Source organism: Cibotium barometz, chromosome 31 (genome assembly GCF_041138505.1).
Source record: "Cibotium barometz isolate CiBa-2024 chromosome 31, ASM4113850v1, whole genome shotgun sequence".
NCBI classification, from domain to species: Eukaryota; Viridiplantae; Streptophyta; class Polypodiopsida; order Cyatheales; family Cibotiaceae; genus Cibotium; species Cibotium barometz.
This window is the reverse complement of record NC_141076.1, coordinates 8,810,482-8,835,385: the sequence shown is the minus strand read 5'-3', so window position 1 is coordinate 8,835,385 and position 24,904 is coordinate 8,810,482. Positions and strand designations below refer to the sequence as shown.

Sequence of the window (24,904 nt, the reverse complement as noted above, 5' to 3'; positions counted from 1 at the left end):
AGATATTCCTTAAAGGCCGTGTTTATCAATCGTTGGAATGTTGCAGGTGCATTGGTCAAGCCAAAAGCCATGACGCGAAAGGCAAACACTCCAAACTCCGTGATAAATGCTGTTTTAGCTTGGTCCTCGACTGCAATTGTGATCTGATTGTAACCCGAGTACCCATCTAAAAAGCTATATGCCTCCTTGCCTGCCACTCTTTCAAGCACATGTTCAGAATACGGCAAGGGGTAATGATCCCTTCTGGTGGCTGCATTAACCTTTTTGAGATCAACGCACACTTTGAGTTTCCCATTCTTCTTTGGTACGATGACTATCGGAGAAACCCATTCTGAGTGCTCAATAGGGTATATGAATCCACATTTTACAAGCTTTTCAATTTCCTCTTGTACAATCTTTGCGTACTTAGGATTCATTGGGTAGGGACGTTGCTGGACTGGTTTAGCAGTGCTAATCATTGGAATCGTGTGTTGCACCACCGAGGGTGGAACACCCTTCATATCATGATATGTCCAAGCAAATATGTCCTTGAATTCTTTAAGAAGCTTCGTAAGTGCAGCTTCTTCCGCCTTGGTGAGGTCTTGAGCAATATAAACTGGTTTAGACTCCTCACCCGGATCTGCTAAGTCTACCTCCTTAACTACCGCAGGGCCATCGTAGACACCGCTACTCCCATTGGTAGACGTTCGTTGGGCTTTTGTGTAGACTACTTTACGTTCCCCTGTGGTGAATGATTTGAAATGCTCGGGTGCGGGGTGTAAGTCTACTGGTTCCTGTTGTGCCAGACTTTTTTCTTTCAATTCCGCTTCCTTTTGTTGTTGAGCCAACTCTTGGTTTTGCCGCCTTCTTGCAGTACGACTTAGTTTCGGCTTCTCTTCGATTTCTAATTGGGCGACGTCATGAGGTTGCGGAATACACCACATGACACTTTGGAGATATTGTCCCCAATTATTAGCTATCTTTCGATGAGCATCAATGGCTCCTACATAACTGAGCCATTCTGCAGTGGATCTTTCCTTGTTTATTGCAGTGCGTACATTAGCTCGATAGCGTTGGCGCTTATGTCTCGTTTTCTTCTTACCAAGTTTTTGATTTTTGTTTCTATCAGATTCGGACTCACTTGGTCGATCTTCACTTTCGGATGAACTGCAGGAGGTCACTGTCCTAGGCCTTGAGCACATTGCTTCCCCATTTGGGTGACTATTTGATTCATCCCTCCCATCAGGCTCAGAGTCAGTTTCTTCTTGAGATTCATACTCAGAGTTGCATTGGTCAGAGTCTTCGCTACTTTCAGTGTCAGTGGAGTTTGCCACTTTCTCGCCATCTCAGGAGTCAAGTGCATAACACCTATCATGTTTATTGGCACTAACGGTGGCATATCTTGCCCCTCAGGTGTTACCCAACTTGTGCCTCTATTTCCCCATGTGTCTATGGTTGCCGCTAGGTGTACCCAATCCACGTTATCCGACTCAGTCATACCCGGTAGGACATCCATATAAGGAGAATCTTTCCCATCATCAGTCTCTTTTTTGCATGTATAGCAATACCTTAATGGGGCAGAGTGAACAGTGGTATCCGATCGATTATCAATGATAACCTTGCTTCCTAAAGGATGTGCACGACCATTCTCAAGATCAACTCGAATGACAGAGTTCTGGAATTGTAGATAGACATGGTTTTTCGACCAGTCATGCACCATTTGTGCTTCCCTCATGAAAGGACGTCCTAAGATCATTTGATATGACATAGGATGCTTGGAGAAATCCATTACAATGAAGGTATGTCATACCTTGTATCCCAGAACCTTGATCTTAAGGTCCCTTAACATTCCAATAGGTTTAGCAATAGTTCCATTTGCCATCTTAACCACTATGTTTGTGACTTCGAGGTGAGGTCTCCCCATGGATTCCCAACAGTTTTTAGTCACAATGCTCACTCCAGCACCACCATCAAGGATTCCCTTTAGAGTTAATCCCTTGGTAGTAATGGGGAGGGTGGCATTAGATTCGTCACCTTCAAAGTACTGTCCCAACTTGTTCACAGGTATTTCCACGACCGAATCTTCATCAAAGTTGGGTTGTAGATCCCAATGTTCCCCTTCATCTTGAAGCGTGTCGGGTTTATCCATATTTGCAAATTGTGGTAGCCCCGCCTTAAGTTCTCCATTGAGAAATGCCCGAAGAGCTAAGAATAGCTCAGGATCTCCGTATAATTTGGATATGATCGTGGTTCTGATTTCGGAGGACATGAAATCCATTAGCTTGGACACATTCAATGGTACTTTTCGAGATATCGCTCCTTGACTAGGAACTGGTGAAGATGGAATCACTTCCTCTTCAATGGGGTCAGGCATTCCCTCACTAAACATTCTTTCAAGCAAAAAGGGTGTTTTCCCACTTCCTGATGTCCCATCCTCACTTTCTTCCCGAATGATACTAGGTATAGCTAACGGTTTATGGTTCCTGTGAGGCTGAACTTGCGTAGGAAACACTGTGTCTGGAATGTTGATTTTTCTAGGGTTTGGCTCCAGTTCTCTTTGTGTTTCTTCCACCAAACCCCTTAAGTGTTGCACTTGTTCAATCTCCTCAACTGGGTTTGGGTAAGTACCAATCTTTTTCTTGAGGGTTTTTGGCCCACGTGGCTTGTCTTGGGGAGTCTCAGTCAGTTTGGGTGGTCGAGAGGGCATTAACTGACTTGGTTGTGGGGCCGAGGAAGTCTCCTTCTGTTTTCCCTTATTTTTGTACTCATTTGATTCTCCTTCGTTGAGCTCCCGAGTGGGTTCCTCCCTTAAGGTAGTGGCTTTGGTCCCCATGGTTTCTATTGAATCAGAATCATCTTCAGGATCATTCATATACACGGGGTCGTCTCCCGTCCCTATGTTAGTCTTTGAACTGGGCTTGGAGCTCGTGGCATTAAGCGATCTCTTTCGCCGTGTTTTCTTTTTCTTTGCCTGAGCGATTGATGCAGTATCCCTCTCTTCAAGAATGTAGTTTTGATTTTGAAGCATTGACCGTGTAACTACATTCACGGGTACAATGGGTGTGGTTCCTCGTGCTTGGTTGGTGACCTCAACCAAATTCAATGGCGTAATCTTGGGTGCATTAGGATTATGTGGACATTGAGCGATCAAATGATCTATGCCACAACGATTACATGTAAGTACCGGCATTCCCGATGTGCTCCCTTGATTTGGTTGCATTTGAGTAGCGATCTTCTGTAGCCTATTAGGGCACTCTGCTACACGATGCGGTCCACCACACTCATAACATTGAAGAGGTGGTCTCCTCGCCATGGTATTAAGGTTTTGCCCTCTTGTGGCAAGAGCAGCCGCTTGATATACAGGCTTGACTTGCCCGAAATGATCCTCCATGTAGTACTGGGGAATCATTTCAAACGTATCGATCCCATATGGAGTAGTGGGGTCTATCTCCTCTTCATAATCCCCACATGCACTATGTGACTCACAACCCATCTGGTTTATTGGGGTAATCCTTGGATGTGGAGGTTGTGGTCCTAGCACTGGCGGTGGTAACGGCACAGACTGGACTACATTCGGATTCCTTGGAACTATGTGCTGTGTCGGTTGCTCGATAGGTTGTGCAGGCATTAGCGCGGGTACTTGAGGTGTGTTTGACCAAGCTAGTGGTGCCTGGTTTGCCAACATTCGCTTAGGTGTTAGGCAATCTTTAGATTGATGGCCATACTTACCACATGCATTGCAATTCCCATTGAATTTGACTCTGAATGTGGGACATTCACTCGTGCTATGTGGTCCTAAGCACACCGAACACCATTGTTGCTCTCTTCTTGGGTACATATGGCTATTCTGAGGAGCTCGATTACCCCTAAAGTATTCTTGGAGAGCCTTAGTAAGGTCGGTCACAGACATTTCAGATATCTTGGGCTCCTTGGCAATAGGTTTCACCGTCATTGGCTCGTGCCCAGATACTTGCGAACTAACGGATTTTGTTTCTGAAGACACCTTTTTACCTGCAATCATCAAGTTGTCTTCTAACTGGATTGCATTGGCAGTGACTACTTCCCACGTTGTAAGACCTCTAATGACTAGGCCATTGTAAATGTCCTCGTGGCGCAATCCTCGGATGAATCTATCGAGGAGTTGGTTGTTATTGAAGCGTTCATCGGGAGTGCAGCGAGAATTTAGATGCTTCAATCGACTTATAAAGTCTCTCACTGACTCCCCTTCCTCGCGTTCAGCTTTTTGGAGTTGAGATGCTACCCCCCAAAGCACACCCTCGCATATGTATTCTTTCAAGAACAATCTCTTGAGAGTGGGGTAGTGAGTGCGCTCTTCAACCCTTAAGGTTCGATACCAATCTCCGGCCTTCCCACTCAAGGTTAAGCCTAAGGCTTTACACTTGTGCAGCTCATTGTGCTCTTCCAAGGAATCACACACGTGTTCAAAGACTTCAATGTGCTTCCTAACATCCTCGTTACCACTGAAGTTTTGAGTGAGCTTAGCCACTTGTACTGCCTTGCTTCTAGGTTCTCTCTCAGGAATACCCCGCATGTTTTCTGCAATGGATCGTCCGATCGTCTGAGCAAATGCTGCGAGATCACCTAAGTGAGCAGGCATAGTTGGTGGAGGCACTTCTGGGATAGCCTGGCTGATAGGAGTTGGCGTTGGTCTGAGTAAGTTGGCAAATGACGTAGGATATGATATGTGACTAGGCCTAGCTCCCCTTGGATAATGGTTATGATAAGGCGGTCGTGGAGCATACACCATTGGCATACTAAGAGGCGTAGGAGCTACCTGAGCATGAGTAGCGATAGGTACATAGGGTCGATAGGCACTGGCACGCACTGTTGTAGGTACTGTTCCACTAGGTAGCGGTGTCGTACTAACTACAGCGGTAACAGGTGCACTTTCAGCTATGCTCATCATTGGGGTAGGCATTGCGGATTCCTTAATGGAAAGTTGAGCCAAGGTTGGAAAACTAAAGTTACTGCTCGTGGGCTCAACCTGCATTGAGACTCCAGGCGAAACAACATACGAAGGGTCTATGGGACTCACCGAGGGAGTCTCCAATTGTGATAGGGTTGGTTGTTTGGCCTTGCCCGTATCCAAAAACCTCATAGGGCCAGTGGAAACTAGGTCCACTCCCCTATTTTGCCTCTCAATTTGGATAATTCTATGAATCACCTCACATATCATTTGCTGTTGCTCTTCTAGATTAGTGGCGCTAGATGTAGATCGTAGGACTTCTAACCAACCCACATGGTATGTGTAACCCGTGTATAGGTCCGTTAGAGTCTCTGTGTGTAGATCATATTCCCAATTTTCATTGAGAAATATGCCATCCAGACTTGGTGTGCCAAACGGTTCTCTTGAAGTGGACGCAATGTCACTTCTTAAGGGTTGGCTTCTAGGGACCTCTACTTTAGGAAGAGCATCGGAATGTGGTAGCTTAGTAGGGCCCTCATTAAACGAAGTGGGTAGAATATCCACGTGGACACTCTTTGGGAGGGTAGGGTCTACATAAGATGTGAATGGCGAATCTACTACCCCTCCCTCCTCATTTACTTCGCTTGTCGCATGTTCAGAGCGTGTAGCTCTACTAAAGGTCTCTATTAGACGACTAAACATGCTAGATCCGGGTTGTGGGGCCCACACTGGCATGTTTTGGCTTGTCTCCTCAGGGTTCTTGGTAGGGTGCCCTTCCATGGCTTCTGAGTCAGAGGATGAGTCACTATCCACTATTCGTGGATCTTGGGTTGCACTCCTTTGGGTTCCAGCCGAAGGCCAAGATGCCAACGTGGAGGGATGGTGTGAGCCTGCGTAGACTGAAACGCTTTCTAGTGGTTCAGGCTCTAGCACCCGACCAGAGCGTAGATGCATGTGACGTGGGTACCCTACGTGCGTTGGTAACTACCCTTGAAACTCACACAAGTGGTTTCTTAGGTGTTTTGCACCCCGTTTTACTTGTTTTTGTGTTGTTTTTAACCCGTTTTTGGCCCCCTTACTTACGGTCGAACTTGGACTAGGGCGTGTGATAGCTCGAAACGAGCGTATCGTTTAAAGGGTCCTAGTGTGCTTTACAGCACCGTGTTCGCCTATCTAGAGCTCCTGTAGTCCTCAAAATAGTCCGTTTCCTTTGGGGGGAAGGGGCAAAAGCCTATTTGCTTGTGGAGGAAAGGGTGAGGGCTTTATCCCACATGCTCACTTTACTCCTTGGGGAGTGGGCTACATATAGGGCACGACTTCCCATAAGCTCTCACTTGAGAGAAAGCTATGGAGGCTCACTCTCCTATATATATATCAAAAGACCGAGACCGAGACCGAGACCGAGACCGGGGCCGGGGTCGTGGGTCGTGGGTCGTGGGTCAATTGGGGTTCTTTCTTTTCAAATTTTTTTTCTCCAATTAGAAAATCTTTCCTCTCTTCCTCTCCACACGTTTGGTTCTTTCTTTAAAAATAAAATTTAATTTTTTTTATTTTTTGTAATTTTTTTTAGATTTTTTTTTAAATTTTCTGTTTTTTTTTTTGGGAGATAAGTTTTCTAGGGTTTCTTTAGGGTTCAGTCTTGGCCGCGGCGCAATTCGCACACAACCCAGATCTGGGGATTCGAAAACCCCTCTCACACCACACAGAAAACCAGATAACCGATCGTGCGCCCACACGCGGAGCGGAAAAATAACAAAATAAACAGAAATACAGAAGACAAATTGCAGAAACAGAGATTGTAAACCACAGAAACACCTCGACAGCAAACACACAGTCGCTTTCCTACAGTGTAGATTAAACTTCACGCAGCAGGCCGAGCTGCAAACTGGAGCTTGGTGCAGGGCAACTCCCCGGCAGCGGCGCCAAAAATGTGCGCTTTTGCCGCACAGGTCGTAGCTGGGGACTTGCCGGACACCGTATGCGAGCCACGAATGGCTGCAAGCATACAACCAGGAAGGCAAGCTCAAAACAGAATGCAAAAGGTGTGTCACTCACCGCTTAACTGCCGCCTTGAAGGATTCCCGCGTCGCAGCTGTGAAGGAGGAGCCGCCGTCGCCGCTCTACCGCCTCTCCGCCGCCGTGCCGCTACACAGTGCTCGATCGCTCTCTCACTCTCTCTCTCTCTCTCTCACACGCAGGAGAAGGAAACCAAAGAGATAAGGCAAGAGCACTCTTGTATTCACAACACATGAGAATGAGGAGTTTAGGGTTACATTTGACTCTTATAGGTGACTTGGCCGTTCACACTTGGGTGCCCATACATGGCCGGCCAACCCTAACCCTTATCCTACTGATATCCAAGGTGCGCCTCTCATCGGCGATCACCCAATCCCTTTATCCTTAATATATGGTGCCGACAAGCCCGGCCCATGACTCAGAATATTTAAATTAATGACGTAAAATATAGTACGCCCGCCATGGGTTAACAATCTCGCTGGCCACATATGATCCCACAATCTCATAAAAAATCATCATGGAGACGAAAACACTGTTGCACAAAATGTGCATCATGTGAACGATCATCACTGATATAGAAATGATACTCTCGAATAATGACACACGTCTCGGGGGTACTCGCTATCCCATCTACATGGGCCTCTGCATGTCGATAGCTAATGTGGACCATAATAGCAACCTGGTGAGGTAAGCAATAGAGACGATTAGGACACATAAAATCAAATAAGTAATATAGCTCAAATACGAAACAAATATTATGAAATATAATCATTACCTACTCTGAGAAGTAATACTCAGATTATATCTCCTGAAAAGGTGTGAAGGTGTAGTTCTCTACAAAATCAATCACAAAGTTTGGTCCCCATGAGAGCATGTTTGGGTACGATGGTATAGGGAAGGCCCGGATTTTCCATGGCCTCAAGCACCAAGAGACTTGAAAAATCTGCACCGAGCACTAATTACTAATCCAAACATGCTTTGATTGTGACCAAACTTTGTAAGCATGTGGGGGTGGGTCCCCCCACATGCTTGCAAAGTTTGGTCCCCATTGGAGCATGTTTGGGTACGATGGTATGGGAAAGGCCCAGATTTTTCATGGCCTCTTAAGCACCAAGAGACTTGAAAAATCCACACTGGGCGCTAATTACTAATCCAAACATGCTCCGATTGGTGACCAAACTTTGCAAGCATGTGGTGGTGGGTCTCCCCCACATGCTTGTAAAGTTTGGTTCCCATCGCGCAGCATGTTTGGGTACGATGGTATAGGGAAGGCCCAGATTCTATTGGCTCTACAGGTAGTACTTATAGTTCTCTTATATTCGTAAACCAAATTCACTAGAACATCTTAAAGAAAATAATAACTAGACTTTGTTTTATGGATTTATAGGTGGCATGTGCAGTCTAGTATCCCAGTGATTTGGTCATTCTTTGAGATTGGTCAGGGGAAGGGAGAGCATGATGGTGCAGGTGCATGGGTGAAACGTGCCCTGAGGCGTCATCAGCTATGGAGGCAGGATGCTGAGCGGTTCAAAGATGCGGGCCACATAGTCGAGTGGTTCTCCAAACATTTGTGTCGGAGTGCAGCATCATCGTGTCCCAAACGTGATGCTCAGATTGTCATGAGATTTTTTTGTGATGTGGATGGTGGCATGATTGACCATAGAGCCTCCCATGATTTTGACACAGTACCTGGCACCTTGGGCTTACATTCCATCAGGAGCACGTGCATGGCAGCCCCCATGATTTACACACGACGGTTTGCATGCTTCTATGGAGCATGTATGGATGGCGATTGGTGACATTGTGCCTCGAGAGGATGGGCAGATGCATGGATACAGACATTCCTCTCCCCTGAGCATCCTTCACATCCAGTGTTGTCCGATGGAGCACACAGGTCCTGCGTTCATGGTTAGCTATGATGACCTGACAGATTTTCTACAGAAGGGTGATGTATTTGCAATTATTACCCGGTGAGGGAAATATCGAGGGAGTATACTACTATCTAATTAGTTGCACTAGGCCAAGGTGCATCCTTGACCAGGATACAATGAATGATCATGGGTTTTCTTTTGACGCCCATAGCACGATTATGGCAGGCCGATTCTACCAGCAAATTTGACTTCATCGGGGGAGTCTTGAGTTCCAGCATGGAAGTGGGAGTTGGAGGCATTTCAGTTCTCTCATCTAGTGGTTGCTATACCAGGCTCACTGTTGATCGAGTACAGAGCTGAAAACACAGTTCTCGTCCTCATTTTTGGCTTCAAGTGGATGACCATGGGGGTGGGTTCTTGTAGCAGAGAAGGGGACTCAGGAAGGGCGGATTCATGTGGATCATGTAAACTAAGGGGCAGTGGGGGGGAAGAGGGCGGAGGAGGAGGAAGTGGAAGAGGAGGAGCAAGTCTTGGATCATCGCCAAAACGGAAGGTGTTGCTCGTTTTGACGTGCTCTCCACTCTCTCTTTCTCTCACGAGCTACCCTTTTCCTCTCCTCCTCTTGAACTTGGTGGATGGGAGGGAGTCTAGTTCTATCATGTTTCTGACTCCGACGACTTTGAGAACCCATTCTCAAGGAAGCTAAGAGAGTAAAAATTATGAAGGCTCAATGATGGGATACTACTAGAGATAAGTGTGGGATAGTACTAGAGATGCGTGATTATATAGGAAAAATAGGTTATCCACTTTAAATCTCATTGGATTTTCTATCTAAGATTGATTGGATAATTAAGATAAACATAAAGATAATTAACGATAAACTACTATCCACTTAAAAATTAATATTATTAATAATATTTATTAACAAGTCTAAATATTTATCATTACTAGATATATAAATATATCTTTTATTTTATAATTATATAATTACTTTTTTTAATAATTTATTTTTTTTAATTTTATTCAAAGGTTTATTTTACACAAAATATTTTCTAGAAATATTAAATTTATTTTTTTTAAATTGAATAACATGAACTTTTAAAATAATATTAATGATCTAACTCCAAAATATAATCCTTTAAAATTAGTGATTTTAAATTCTTTTATTTAATAAGCTATATATAATTTATTAATTAAAATTCTATATTCTATTTCTCTAAATTACTAAATTAACTTTTTCAAAAAATATGTTTTTGAAAAAAATGGAGAGGTGGGAAGGAGGTGCCACACATGTCACATGCGTACATGACACATGGCATTCTCTTGACATGTGGCACTATTATGGCTGATGTGGCAATTCCATGATGTGGCATGCCATGTCACCAAGTGCGAGGTGGCATACAAAGGTGACAAGAAGATGTGGAATTAATGATGACTAGGATGATGAGGGTCAACTAGGTTGACCATGTTGACATGGAGGGTGGAGGTGAGGTGGCAAGCTGCTTATGTGGATCCTCTCGAAGCTGATGTGGACATAAAGTGGCATGCATAATAAGATTTGTGCCTACACAAGCCTTACACATGGAATGATATCGAGGCTTTGAAGTTTACCAAGCCTATATTTCCAAACCTAACTAGGATTAGTTTTAGACTTGAAAAGGGGAGAGTGGACACAATATGGGAATTTTCACTTGGGAGGATTGAAAATGGACCTTGCCATACTGAAATTAAGCCAATTTTTTTAAATAAATTCATGGCAACAAGCATATTGATCCCTAGAGTTTTTAGATTAAAAAATTCAATGTTTGATTTTCTATCATTAAATTACAATTGATTTAATGGACCTCTAATAGTCATAACAAATTTTCGAAAGTAAGTCTACAAAAATCCAACTGTTAGATTTATAATTTTAACTTATACCCACATTATACTAATCTTTCCCAATCTAATCATCACACTAGATTCATATAATTTAAGCATTTTAGATGGTAGATGTGGTGGGAGGACAAAATAGTATGTTTTTTTCACAATTCTAAAATATTGTAAATAATATAGAAAATAGTAGAACACATCAAAAATTACTCGATAAATCAAGTTAAGCTCTATGTTATTTATATTTATGATATGCAAAGTGGGAACATCATCTGAGCAATAATGTAAAAGTTATAGGTAATTTACTCACATTCACTATACCTGTCTAAACCTCCGACAGGGCCTGTATACAATTTTGGTTTCCAAAAAAAAGGAGATTTTCAATTATTGGATATTCGATCAGATTATAGTTTTAGGTGCCCAACTTTGCATATGATGTTTCATTAGAAGACCTTGAAGTGAAACTCCTTGGCTAACTAGGAGAGATTGGTTATTCTTCTTTAAAAAATGCCTATTTTCAGGCTAAAGCCAAGAGCGCCCACTACATGAAACTAGATAACCTCATCTTGCAACCACCCTAACGAAAGTGCTACATGGAGACAAATCTTTGTTCTATGCCACTAGATGGAAAAACAAGGGATTAGAAGCACGTACCAAAAGATTTGATCACAACTGACAATTACAGAAATGAAATGTTGGAGAGCATGGTAAGAATGGTTCAATGGTGGTGGGCCGAGTCACCCACTATTGACTCCTCCCCATCGACTTCCAAAATGTTCACACATGAGAAACAAGACCAAATAGCAGTGATTGTCAATTTTTCTTTCAAAACAAAAAAACTTCACCAAATGAAACTCAATTCTTGGGACAAGCATATTCGAGAGAATCAAATGTGTTATACAGAGGTTGAACCATGTCATTAGCTCATTGTTGCAATGATAAGCTAAAAGCAAAAAAAAACCGAAAGTGTCCATGCAAATGAGACACAAATGTCAACACAACCAATGGTTAGGGATAAACAATATACATCTTTCTAGACAATGAATTATGGACCCTACCAATGACCTTCAAACCCTTTATGAACCTGAAAGTGCTCTAGGAGAACATGAGTTAAAGATTGGGGATCAAATGAATGAATCTAGAAGTGAATGGGCATCATTCACCAAAACATCTATGCTACCTCTTGCGTATCCAATCAACATCTCGCTAGATTTTCAAGTGGGTAGAAACATTCAATGAAAACACGCAGTGATTAGCCTCAACACTAGTCACACAATACTTCTTCAAAAAGAATCTAGGTTTCTTTAGGCCAACCCACACTTAGTCCTAAACAAATGAATGCACTAGATGTTGATGGAGGCTAAGACCTTGATGTTTGGGGTTATTGTTTACACACAATTATCGCTCAGGATGATAACATTGAATGTGAATTTCAAATTACCCTTAAGGAACTAGGAGGTTTTGTTTGGTGGTAATTGGTTGGTAAACACACGGTACTCCATTGATGAAAGAAAGAAAACTATCTTCTTGAAAACCCCTTAAACATCCCTCACATTACTCGTATGACTAGCGGAGCCTTTACCTAAAAGTAAGATTGTAGAGTTTGAACACCTCTTGTCATAGCCAAAAATAGTTGAAAACTCAACAACTTGAAGCTTTAGAACCTGAGACTCTAGAACCTGAACCATTCAAATGGATAGAAATTGGATTTGAAACAAGCTTGGGACTCCAAACTATCCAATCTTAAATTTGTCCTTATAGTAGGCAGTAATACAATCTCATGATATAAGAGCTATGGCATTGTATAGGCGAACCAAGCTTGCATGCTCATGAATGGATTCCAAGGACTGACACTCCAAGAATGCAATGTCTAGGATATTTGGAATGCATAATTTATGTGGAATCTAACGCCTTGAAATATAAGATTTGTGTGTTAGACTATGTGTTAGAAGTAGATTTTATCCTAGGAAGAGATAGGGGTACGTTGGTGCAAGCTATACCAAACTTCATTAGCCGGACGTGTGCCATGGAGATTTCTAACAAAGAAGTGGCGGTGCTATTCTATGACAAGGATGGAATAACACTCAATGCTCTTTATGTCCTTTTTTGAAATCAGGAAACAATTAGCCTCTATATCAAAAACTAGTCTTGATGAGGATGCGTCTTCTTGATCGAAGATCCTTTGTGATGAAATCTTTAAACAAGCCATATCACCAAAGAAGGAACCAATCCCATATCTATATACTCAGAGTCCTCGAATTACAGATCTCCATGAAGGTGACCATTTCATTTCACCTAGGCTAGGATTAAGGGCCCTATATTTTGAACGAAGAGCTACCTAGGATATAGCCATTGTGTCTCAAGAACCTATTCTACAAGTGTGACCAAGGAAGCATTGAGATATAAAACCTTGTCTACAACAGCCACCAGTCCTAAAATAATTCCCAGTCAACAATTGTGGTACCAATAATCAAACCCATGTCTAACAAGGAACCCAAGGATGACAAGGCAAAAACAGCCTAACCACATTGAGGACTCCACTTGCCTACTCCATGATGACTTGCCCCATCACTTTATCAAATAAAGAGATGCAATTTGGTACATCCCCATAGATCAAGTCTTCGTTGCCTATGTACCCCTCGTGGAGAGATTCAAGCATAATAGTGTTGATTTCTAGGGTTTTTGAATAAAAAAGGCTTCCTAATGATGCACGCAAATTTTAGAAATTAGGGCAAAACTAGAAAATGCATAGATTAGACTCAAAATAGGTCCAAATTTGCTTAAGAAGACTCCCAAACATAGCTAGAGTATGGATCTTGAAGAAACTTGAGAAAAAGATGTGTGAGATTAGGGTTTATAGGTTTTGAGAGAGAAATTAAGGTTTTTCTAGACTAAACCTAACAATAAAAGGGATTAAAGCATTGTTTGATACCATTTAAGAGAATAGAACACGCACTGATGGGAGTTTGCACACGGTAGCACTCATGGAGGAGGGCTCACTCATCTTCTCATAGGGTAGAAGCCACCATAGCTAGGATTAGTAAGCTTTAATTATCATTATCAAGTGATTAGTTGTATTATTGTTCTAACTTTTTCACTTCTATACATGACTGCGCTTTCACACCACACTTAAAAGTGTCCAATATAGGCATGGCCAACCTAACCCTTGACCCCATTTACAATATACACTTTATTCTTGTACTCGGGCCAAAATAGACATGAGACTCTTTTACTTTATTACAACTTTTCGTCATGAGCATAAAGTTTTAAAATACAAGATGAAGAGCAAAAAGGGGACTTTATATAATGGAATTTTTATCTAAATACTTATGCATTCAAAAAATCAAGAAATATAACTGTAGTAGTTACCACATTTTAAGGGTCTCATTAGAAAAATCTAAATAAAATTCATGTGCTATTATCCTTGTGTTGCTCACACTCTAGCATTGAATGCACTACTTGTTGGGGGGAATAAATGAAGCCTCTTTTCATTAGAATTAGACATGAAATTCCATGAGTTTTATTGTTGTAGTAAACTATATTCACACAGACACATGATATAACAAATTTAATCTCTCTAAATTAAGGTTTTTTTTGGCTAAATGAGTAAGCATTGGGAATAAATATGCATTTCATATATTCCAATTACCAAAACAACACAAATGATTAGGTTGCATAATCGAGTAAATCATCATCTATTCTAAATTTATTACCTTTTTCACAAAACATTGTGAACATTTCAATCAACATCATTTGAGTTCAATAATCGAAATGATCTAGCCCCTAAAAAACAAGTAAGCTTTTCTATGTAACTATTATTTTTGAAAAATAGATGGTTTTTTTTTTATTTGACAAAATCTCCACTAGTTTAAAAAACTAGCTTGTTGTTTTAGAAGTACTTTAAACATAACATCATTCGTAATTAGAGTGAGTTTGAGTGACGTTTAGCGTCACAAAAATGAGATTTTGAGTGACACTAAATGTCACTTCTGTGACACCAAGAGTGACGTTCAATGTCACTCCAAGTGTCACACTGAGAGTGACATTTAGTATCATAGAAGTGACACTTGGAGTGACACTAAACGTTACTCCTATTGTCACAAAAGCGATGTTTAGTGTCACTCCAAATGTCACTTTTGTGACACTAAACATCACTCGACATTGTGACATGAAACGTCATAAAAAGGGATGTTTAGGGTGACGTTGAACAACGTGTCTAATACATCACTCCTAACGATGCCCATAACTCCCAAGTTTCACGCTTGTGGGAGATGTTTCGAGTGACGCTTACACCCCTCTTTTGCCGCTTTCCTTGGTTCCATCGATTTCTCTTGTCTTCTTGGTTCCATCGATCTCGAAGAGGGACAAGTTACGCTTGCTCAAAAACATGCCCCAGAGTTGAATTGCATTTACTAGGTCTTCCCTTTTTCGAGTTGTCTTATAATCTTCCTTCCTCTCATACATTTTAGGTGTTCCATCTCTTCCTTGGAAATGGTTCTCAATATTAAAGTCTTCCTCATCTTTAGCATCCTCCTGATTAGCAAAGAAATCACCTTTGTTAGGTGTAATTATGTACCTCATAAGATGCCCCATCATATTTATATATTTGTTCATGTGCTGAACATCATTTAGATTGTCTGCTTGTTGCTCTCCATCCCGTGTGGTATGTTGAGAGAGACAGAGTGTCTTCTTGTTGCGTCCAAGATTCTACTTGAATATTTGTGTTGTGCTACATGAATCTTAATCAATTTATGAATTCTATTTCTATATTGCATTGCATTACATCATAGCATGTTCATTCCCTCCATCTTAAATAAAAAATGAAAATTATATTATACACATAATGTTCTCAATCCACACAAGCCAAGAAATTACTATGATACCACTTGTAAAGGTTTGTTTAACTCTATTATGAAAATAGTTGAGTTGTCTTGAATATGGTTTGGTTGCGCACAACCTTTCTTGCAAAGGTTAGCACACTCAAACAACATGCTTGTTATGAATGGTCTAGTATGCATCAAACATCAGAACACATAATCCCCCTTGAGATTATGCATATCCTAGAAATATATTACAAGGGTGTTCCATTTGACTCCTAGAGCGAAACTCCAACTATGCTAGACCAGGCTATGAGGGACCCGTTTAACGTTTACGCATCGGACAAGGCTAAAATTTTATGCATAAATGATCCTCCTGTAAATATGTAAACCCCTTTGTATCAAAACAATTAGCCTAGAGAATCTTTTAAAGTGTAATCCCTTGACTCGACTCAAAAGCAAGTTCCCCAATATTATGACATAATCTTCCTCTAGGTGAAAGCATGCATACCAAACTAGACAGAAATTAATAATTTACGAATTCTTACCATGGCTAGGGTTCCAACTAAGTTGAGAATTCAGAGGATTTTGCAGGGGTAACAAGGTCTCAAAATGTAGCTTTCCTTAGTAGGTATGTCATCGACTTGGTAAAACGTTGTCAAACTGTAGCTTTCCTTACATATGTCATCTTTGTAGACGGTATCATCTTGATTTGGGCACCATAAGGCTAGCCCCTTGAAGTTGACTGTACACCAAAAGAGTCTTGACCAAATCCCTTTAGAATTGATTTTCTTTAAGAGCATGATGGAGAAGAATTGTATTGCCACACGTGCCTTTTCGATATCAAACGCGTCCTAGTGGAGAACGAAAGTCTTCTCAACCACGCACTTGTAAAGAGAGTGACAAAGCAGCCGAAGAAGAAGAAGTCACAAAGCAGGTTGGTATTGCCCTAGCTAGTGATATGTGTGTGTGTGAGAGAGAGAGAGAGAGAGAGAGAGAGAGAGAGAGAACTCTTGGGGTGATAATTAGGGCATTTGCATATGTCGTTCATTTTACATGGAGGCCTAGCTCAAGGGACGCGCTCTCTTCTCGTGAATAAAAGGGGGTCGACACTCAAAGTTTTCCCTCTCAAATAGCAATCTTTTCTTGCATAGTACGCCACCACCATTTCTGCTTCTTCTTCTTCTTCTTGTGCGTTCCGTTCCAGGAGGCTATGGCTGTGAATTTGAGCACCCTTATCTTGCATCATCCAAGCGGCGCTGCAGCTGCAACCCCAGCATCCATGGCTATGGCTGTGCAGGACCGCATCCTAATGCATCAGCAGCAGCAGCAGCATCTTCATCATCCGGTAATTGCCCCCTCTACCTCCAGCGCCTTCATCTTAAGCGGTTCACCATCATCAAACACGGGTTTCAGCCTGCATGCAGAGCAGCAGTGGCCGGCACAGACAAATATCATGAGGCTTGAACGGGGGCAGCTGCCAGCAAGCGTAGCTGCCCCTTTGCCCAGCCCTGGACGTTCATCAAACATCATGGGACTCAGCCTCCATCATCATCGATATCATGAGCAGGCCGGCACGCAGAGAATCAATATGCAGCTGGACATGTCGAGCCCCCAGCAGATTGCCCCTCATCAGGTGCTTGAAATCGTGGAGAGCGGGCGCCTCCCTGCCCACTTCTCAGAGATGGATCCACTCATGGTGAGGGCGCTCCGCTCCTACTTTCGCAACACAAAGCCCACGCCTGCCTGCCCCAGAAGCCTCTGCCCCAACCCCGCAAACACCGTCTTCCGCTCCTTGAACAACCCCGGTAAGACCCTCCTCCTGCAACCCGTCTTCCATTGCAGGTCCTGCAAGCACAGGTTCACCCTCAACGGCCGCCTCCGCACGGCTCCCATCCGCCCTCATCGCCCTCACCGCCATCATCGGGAGGACGCCCGGCAGCCAGCGCCAGATTCAAGATCCTCCTCTTCCTTCTCCTCCACGTCAACGTCGTCATCAGGAGGAGCTGCTGGGCCTGGGCGGAGGCCACGGCAACGGCGGCAGCAGCAGCAGCAAGTACAAACACATGAATATGCCTATGGGAAGCAGCAGCAGCAGCAAGAGAACGAGAAAGAGCAGGCAGAGCAGGACCTCATCCTCAACTACATGGCGGAGCAACAACTACTGCAAGCTGAGGCTGGTGAGTTGCAGGTTACCCACAATATTAATTCATGTGCTGATGCAGGAAACAATGTGGACTGGTTCATGGATACTGCTGCTGCAGGTGGTGTGGATGAACTGCTGGCTAATTGCTCTGGTATGGAGGAGTGGTTGTGTGCACAGGATTGGCTGGTCGAGGAAGTCGACTGTTCCACGGCGGATACTGTGAGTGACATGGGCGAACTGTTGGCTGAGTGTTCTGGTATGGAGGAGTGGTTGGGTGCAGATGATGATTGGCATGAGGAAGATCAACTGCTGCAAGATCAGGCCGATGTTTAAGCGGGCCAAAAGGAGGAGGAGGAGGAAGAAGAGCAGCAGCAGCCGACACCGCCGCTGCCGTCCCCCCAGTACACTGTGACTGTTAAATTAGCATATGCACTTTACGGAGCTCCTGACTTTGATGAGAGCAGTGATCTTCTGGTGCTCTCCACAGGAGCTAATTATATGTTACTGCATCATATGTTAGTGCATGGAACAAGTGGAAGTTCATCATGGCACCACCTGTCTCTTCATAGCTGGCTGATGAGCTCCTGCATGCCAGCTGCTAGGATCAATGTATGGACAATATGGCCGGGGCAAATACTTGATTGTGGACATGCATGGCCGCATGTGAAATAGGACGTTCTCGACATCATCGACATGGACGGACCGTGGGAGAAATGGTCACAGCTTGTAGAGCTAGAGGACATGGCTATACAGATGATTAACACAAGGGGCCAGGGCTACTAGAGTTGGAAAATGGGCATTCCAAATTAACAACCCTCTTGTAATCATGCAGTGCTGCTCCAAGGTACTGGGTCGCTTGCTCTCTGCGGCCTCTGCTGTGCAAGGACATGCTGTGATCACACAAAGGGCATGTATATAAGATAATCTTAATTGAGATGAGCATTCATTCATTGCAGCTGAATCAGCTCTTGGAAATCAGCGATGAAGTACACGCTTGGGCTTCCCTCTCACACAAGTATATATATATTGTGAGTGTGGATCAGGAGGCTTAGCTACTTTCTAGCTGGCTGCTACCGAGAGACTGCTGTCCAAGAGCCGCCTGCCTTCAGCTTGTCATCATATTCATCAGCATGTAGACAAGACCTGCAATTGCGCGCAGCAGCAATTGCAGGTCAGAGCCGCTACACTGTGAAGATGGGCTTAAATTAATGAGGAATTGCGCTGGAAAGTGGTCTACCGTCTTGCCAAAAATAAAAATCCAAAAAATCCCCCCCCCCCCCCCCCCCCCCCCCCCCCCCACCCAAAAAAAAAAACACACACAAAAACAAACAAACGGCAAAATCATGTACGGACATTTTTCAGACATAACACGAGGAAATTATTATTGATTAATTACTGGCTAGCCTTGATTTACCTGTGATGATTCGTTTTGTGCCTAGCTTTGGCGCTTTTGCATATATACTATTATTTACTAATTCCGTTGATGAGAGCTGGGTATATTAATATTTGCATTAAAAAGAAGTTTGCAAATATTTATATAGGTATGTATTGTATTGTATATAAATTATCGATTCTACTAGCAGCAACATAAGCGTGGGTTTTGGAGGGAGTTTACATATTAACGAATTATACAAGACTTGTGTGTTCATTTCATCTCTTCTCTGCACTATATCATTTAGTTTCACAAAGCGGCCAAGAATTTGGAGGTTTGGAGTAATTTGGACGTTGGTAGGCTGCTATTACTCTAGAAATTTGAATAATATGATTCATATACGTGTGGAGCACACGGGTCCACCCACTAGTATAAAGAGATCTAGAGAGAGAGAGAGAGAGAGAGAGAGAGAGGGGATGATAACTTGTCATCATTTTTGCTTTTTATAAATAAAGGATGTCTCTTTTGCTTTAAATTCAAACTAGCATGGGGGATTATAAAACTCGCTTGCTATTTAAGACATAAATGAAAAAACATAACTACCACTTTTCGAACCTCGCTCTCCAACTATACATATCGAAACATAGAGAGAGCGTGTTGGATCTCTTCAACCAGCGGGCCAGTTGTTGCTGAAAAGTGAAATCTTATAGATGTTGAAGCTAGTTTCTTTTCGTTACCCAGTAAGCTAGCTTGTTTTCTTTACCAAGCAAGCTAGCTTGGTTTATTTTCTTTTGACAGGGAAATCTATATGTCATAAAAAATACACATGCCATGATATGCTAAATTTATAAAGGTATGTATTGTATATTTATCAATTCTAAGAGCAACATAAGCATGGGTTGGGGGGGGGTGGAACTCGTTTACATATTGCATAAGGAATTATAAAAGCGTGTTCATATTACTCGTCTCTTCTCTCTCTCTCTCTCTACTATCTATTACACATAGCTTTCTCCCCTACTAGGTGGCGAGAGGAGCGATGCGTGTTTCTTACACGTGGCGATGGAGGAGAGATGAGTGAAAAACACGCTTGTTATTGCTAATGCTCATCATCACTTGTCCAGACGTCTGATGCTTCGTGCTCCACTGAAGCTCGGCTCATGATATCTCCTTTATACAAAAAGGATAAAAGAGTGTGCATGTACACTCACACGTGCTTTATCACTGATTTTGTTTTTGTTGCAAATTGTCTTCGTCTCAGTAGAAGTGAAAGAAGAGCTAATCATTCTGCTCTTTTGGGTCCTTATTCCAAATTCAAGCAAGGCCGTGAGCTAGAAGGTGCTCACAATAATTAGTAAGATTAGTTGCTTATTAATTTAGTATTTTTTGTCCCAAATATGTGGTGTTTAATATGCTTTTAAGTATCTTAGGTATGTTGTCTTGTATATACTAATGGATGTAAGATTTTGTCTAATGTTGCATATATTCGTAGATTTATATATAAATAAATATATATATAACAATCACACACACATACACTTATGTCTCTGTGTGTGTGTGTCTATATATGTATGTGTGTGTGTATGTATATGTATGTGTGTGTGTATGTATGTACACACACACACACACACACACATGTATATATGTAACTATCTCCCTTACCATGTAGGAAGAGAGATGCGTTCTTCTTCCACAGTATGTGCATGCCCAACACTATTCATTCATGAGTGTTGGAGATGTGTGTTCAAAAAAATGTGGTCCCCTATTAAGTGCGTCAATTGCAGCCTTCTATTCGTTCATGAGTGTCAGTGTCGTCGGATGTTCAAAAAATGTGTAGCCTCTTATTGAGGGTAGCACGTTGGGTTGTTAATACCTCTTTTGAGCATGTCAATTGCACATGAGATACATTGGACGTTAGGCGAGGGGTAGGCTGCTATTACTCTAGAAATTTGAATAATATGATTCAAGCTAAGAATTATATACGTGTGGAGCACACGGGTCCACCCACTAGTATAAAGAGATCTATAGAGAGAGAGAGAGAGAGAGAGAGAGGGGGGGGGGGATGATAACTTGTCATCATTTTTGCTTTTTATAAATAAAGGATGTCTCTTTTGCTTTTTCAAACTAGCATGGGGGATTATAAAACTCGCTTGCTATTTAAGACATAAATGAAAAAACATAACTACCACTTTTCGAACCTCGCTCTCCAACTATACATATCGAAACATAGAGAGAGCGTGTTGGATCTCTTCAACCAGCGGGCCAGTTGTTGCTGAAAAGTGAAATCTTATAGATGTTGAATATTCTTTTAAAGATAGAAGCTAGTTTCTTTTCGTTACTAAATGTGGTGAGACAAATGTGTGCAACTAAAAGAAATGTGCAGATACAAATGTGATGATACTGGTCACTCTGCCTCATATTCATTAATGCGTGTGGGCGACCCTAGTACACACCACTCAAGTGTGTTCAAAAACACCTATTGAGCTAGTATATAACTAGGTTGACCATGTTGACATGGATGGTGGAGGTGGCAAGGTGAGGTGGCAAGCTGCTTATGTGGATCCTCTCGAAGCTGATGTGGACATAAAGTGGCATGCATAATAAGATTTGTGCCTACCCAAGCCTCACACATGGAATGATATCGAGGCTTTGAAGTTTACCAAGCCTAGATTTCTAAACCTAACTAGGATTAGTTTTAGACTTGAAAAGGGGAGAGTGGACACAATATGGGAATTTTCACTTGGGAGGATTGAAAATGGACCTTGCCATACTCAAATTAAGCCAATTTTTTTTTAATAAATTCATGGCAACAAGCATATTGATCCCTAGAGTTTTTAGATTAAAAAATTCAATTTTTGATTTTCTATCATTAAATTACAATTGATTTAATGGACCTTTAATAGTCATAACAAATTTTCTAAAGTAAGTCTACAAAAATCCAACTGTTAGATTTATAATTTTAACTTATACCCACATTATACTAATCTTTCCTAATCTAATCATCACTAGATCCATATAATTTAAGCATTTTAGATGGTAGATGTGGTGGGAGGACAAAATAGTATGTTTTTTTAACAATTCTAGACATTTTAAATAATATAGAAAATAGTAGAACACATCAAAAATTACTCGATAAATCAAGTTAAGCTCTATGTTATTTATATTTGTGATATGCAAAGTGGGAACATCATTTGAGCAATAATGTAAAAGTTATAGGCAATTTACTCACATTCACTGTACTTGTCTAAACCTCCCACAGGGCCTGTATACAATTTTGGTTCCCAAAAAAAAGGGGATTTTCAATTATTGGATATTCGATCAGATTATAGTTTTAGGTGCCCAACTCTGCATATGATGTTTCATTAGAAGACCTTGAAGTGAAACTCCTTGGCTAACTAGGAGAGTTTGGTTGTTCTTTTTGAAAAATACCTATTTTCAAGCTAGTAAAGCCAAGAGCGTCCACTACATGAAACTAGATAACCTCATCTTGCAACCACCTCTACGAAAGTGCTACATGGAGACAAATCTCTGTTCTATGCCACTAGATGGAAAAACAAGGGATTAGAAGCATGTACAAAAAGATTTGATCACAACTGACAATTACAGAAATGAAATGTTGGAGAGCATGGTAAGAATGGTTCAATGGTGGTGGGCCGAGTCACCCACTATTGACTCCTCCCCATCGACTTCCAAAATGTTTACACATGAGAAACAAGACCAAATAGCAGTGATTGTCAATTTTTCTTTCAAAACAAAAAAACTTTACCAAATGAAACTCAATTCTTGGGACAAGCATATTCGAGAGAATTGAATGTGTTATACAGAGGTTGAACCATGTCATTAGCTCATTGTTGCAATGATAAGCTAAAAGCAAAAAAAAACCAAAAGTGTGCAAATGAGACACAAACGTCAACACAACTAATGGTTAGGAATAAAGAATATACATCTTTCTACACAATGAATTATGGACCCTACCTAACGACCTTCAAACCCTTTATGAACCTGAAAGTGCTCTAGGAGAATATGAGTTGAAGATTGGGGATCACAATCGGAGCATTTTTCAAGTCTCTTGGTGCTTAAGATGCCATGGAAAATCCGGGCGGCCTTCCCCATACCATCATACCCAAAAGTGCTCCGATGGGGACCAAACTTTGCAAGCATGTGGGGGGGACCCACCTCCACATTCTTGCAAAGTTTGGTCACAATCGGAGCATGTTTGGATTAGTAATTAGCACCAATGCGGATTTTTCAAGTCTCTTGGTGCTTAAGAGGCCATGGAAAATCCAGGCCTTTCCCATACCATCATACCCGAACATGCTCCGATGTGGGGACCAAACATTGCAAGTAGAGCGCCCAGTGCAGATTTCTCAAGTCTCTTGGTGCTGAAGACGCCATGAAAAATCCTAGCCTTCCGTATACCATCATATCCAAACATGCTCCGATGGGAACCAAACTTTGCAAGCATGTAGGGGGGACCCACCCCCACATGCTTGCAAACTTTGGTCACAATTGGAGCATGTTTGGATTAGTAATTAGCACCTAGTGTGGATTTTTCAAGTCTCTTGGTGCTTAAGAGGCCATGGAAAATCCAAGCCTTTCCTATACCATCGTACCTAAACATGCTCCGATGGGAACCAAACTTTGCAAGCATGTAGGGGGGACCACCCCCACATACTTGCAAAGTTTGGTCACAATCAGAGCATGTTTGGATTAGTAATTAACGCCCAGTGCGGATTTTTCAAGTCTCTTGGTGCTTAAGAGGCCATGGAAAATCCGAGCCTTCCCCATACCATCGTACCCAAACATGCTCCAATGGGAACCAAACTTTGCAAGCATATGGGGGGACCCACCCCCTCATGCTTGCAAAGTTTGGTCACAATCAGAGCATATTTGGATTAGTAATTAGCGCCCGGTTCAAGATTGTGAGTATATATATTGTGAGTGTGGATCAGGAGGCTACTTTCTAGCTGGCTGCTTTCTAACGAGAGACTGCTGTCCAAGAGCCGCCTGCCTTCAGCTGGTGGATAATGCTTGTCATCATATTCATCAGCATGTAGACAAGACAATATGCGCGCAGCAGCAAATGCAGGTCAAAGCCGCTACACTGTGAAGATGGGCTTAAGCGCTGGAAAGTGGTCTACCGTCTTGCCAAAAATAAAAATCACAAAAAATCACAAAAAAAAAACAAAAAAACAAACAAACAAACGAACGGCAAATCATGTACGGACATTTTTCAGACATACCACGAGGAAATTATTATTGATTGGCCATGCAATTACTAGCTAGCCTTGATTTACCTGTGATAATTCGTTTTGTGCCTAGCTTTGGCGCTTTTCTTGGATGCCATATGAAAGTGTAAACTGATTTTTATATTGCATATGTACTATTATTTACTAATTCCGTTGATGAGAACTGGGTATATTAATATTTGCATTAAAAAGAAGTTTGCAAATATTTATATAGGTATGTATTGTATATAAATTATCGATTCTACCAGCAGCAATATAAGCGTGGGTTTTGGAGGGAGTTTACATAACGAATTATACAAGACTTGTGTTCATTTCATCTCTTCTCTGCACTATATCATTTAGTTTCACAAAGCGACCAAGAATTTGGAGGTTTGGAGTAATTTGGACGCTAGGCGAGGGGTAGGCTGCTATTACTCTAGAAATTTGAATAATATCAAGCTAAGAATTATATACGTGTGGAGCACACAGGTCCACCCACTAGTATAAATAGGGATCTAGAGAGATCTAGAGAGAGAGAGAGAGAGAGAGAGGGAGAGGGGGGGGAGGGAGAGAGATGATGATAAAGAAGAGTTAATCATTCAGCTCTTTTGGGTCCTTATTCCAAATTCAAGCAAGGCCGTGAGCTAGAAGGTGCTCACAATAATTAGTAAGATTAGTT

The 24,904-nt window shown here is 41.9% G+C and overlaps 1 protein-coding gene across 1 annotated transcript; it reads left to right on the top strand.

The window, feature by feature from the left end:
• The first annotated feature begins 16,681 nt into the window (after positions 1-16,681).
• Positions 16,682-18,861, top strand: LOC147620476 (uncharacterized). The gene is made up of 2 exons (XM_086825418.1): positions 16,682-17,662; positions 17,747-18,861. Exons 1-2 carry the CDS (start codon positions 16,696-16,698, stop codon positions 17,959-17,961), a joined length of 1,182 nt encoding a protein of 393 aa, XP_086681544.1. The 5' UTR covers positions 16,682-16,695; the 3' UTR covers positions 17,962-18,861.
• Positions 18,862-24,904: the final 6,043 nt, after the last annotated feature.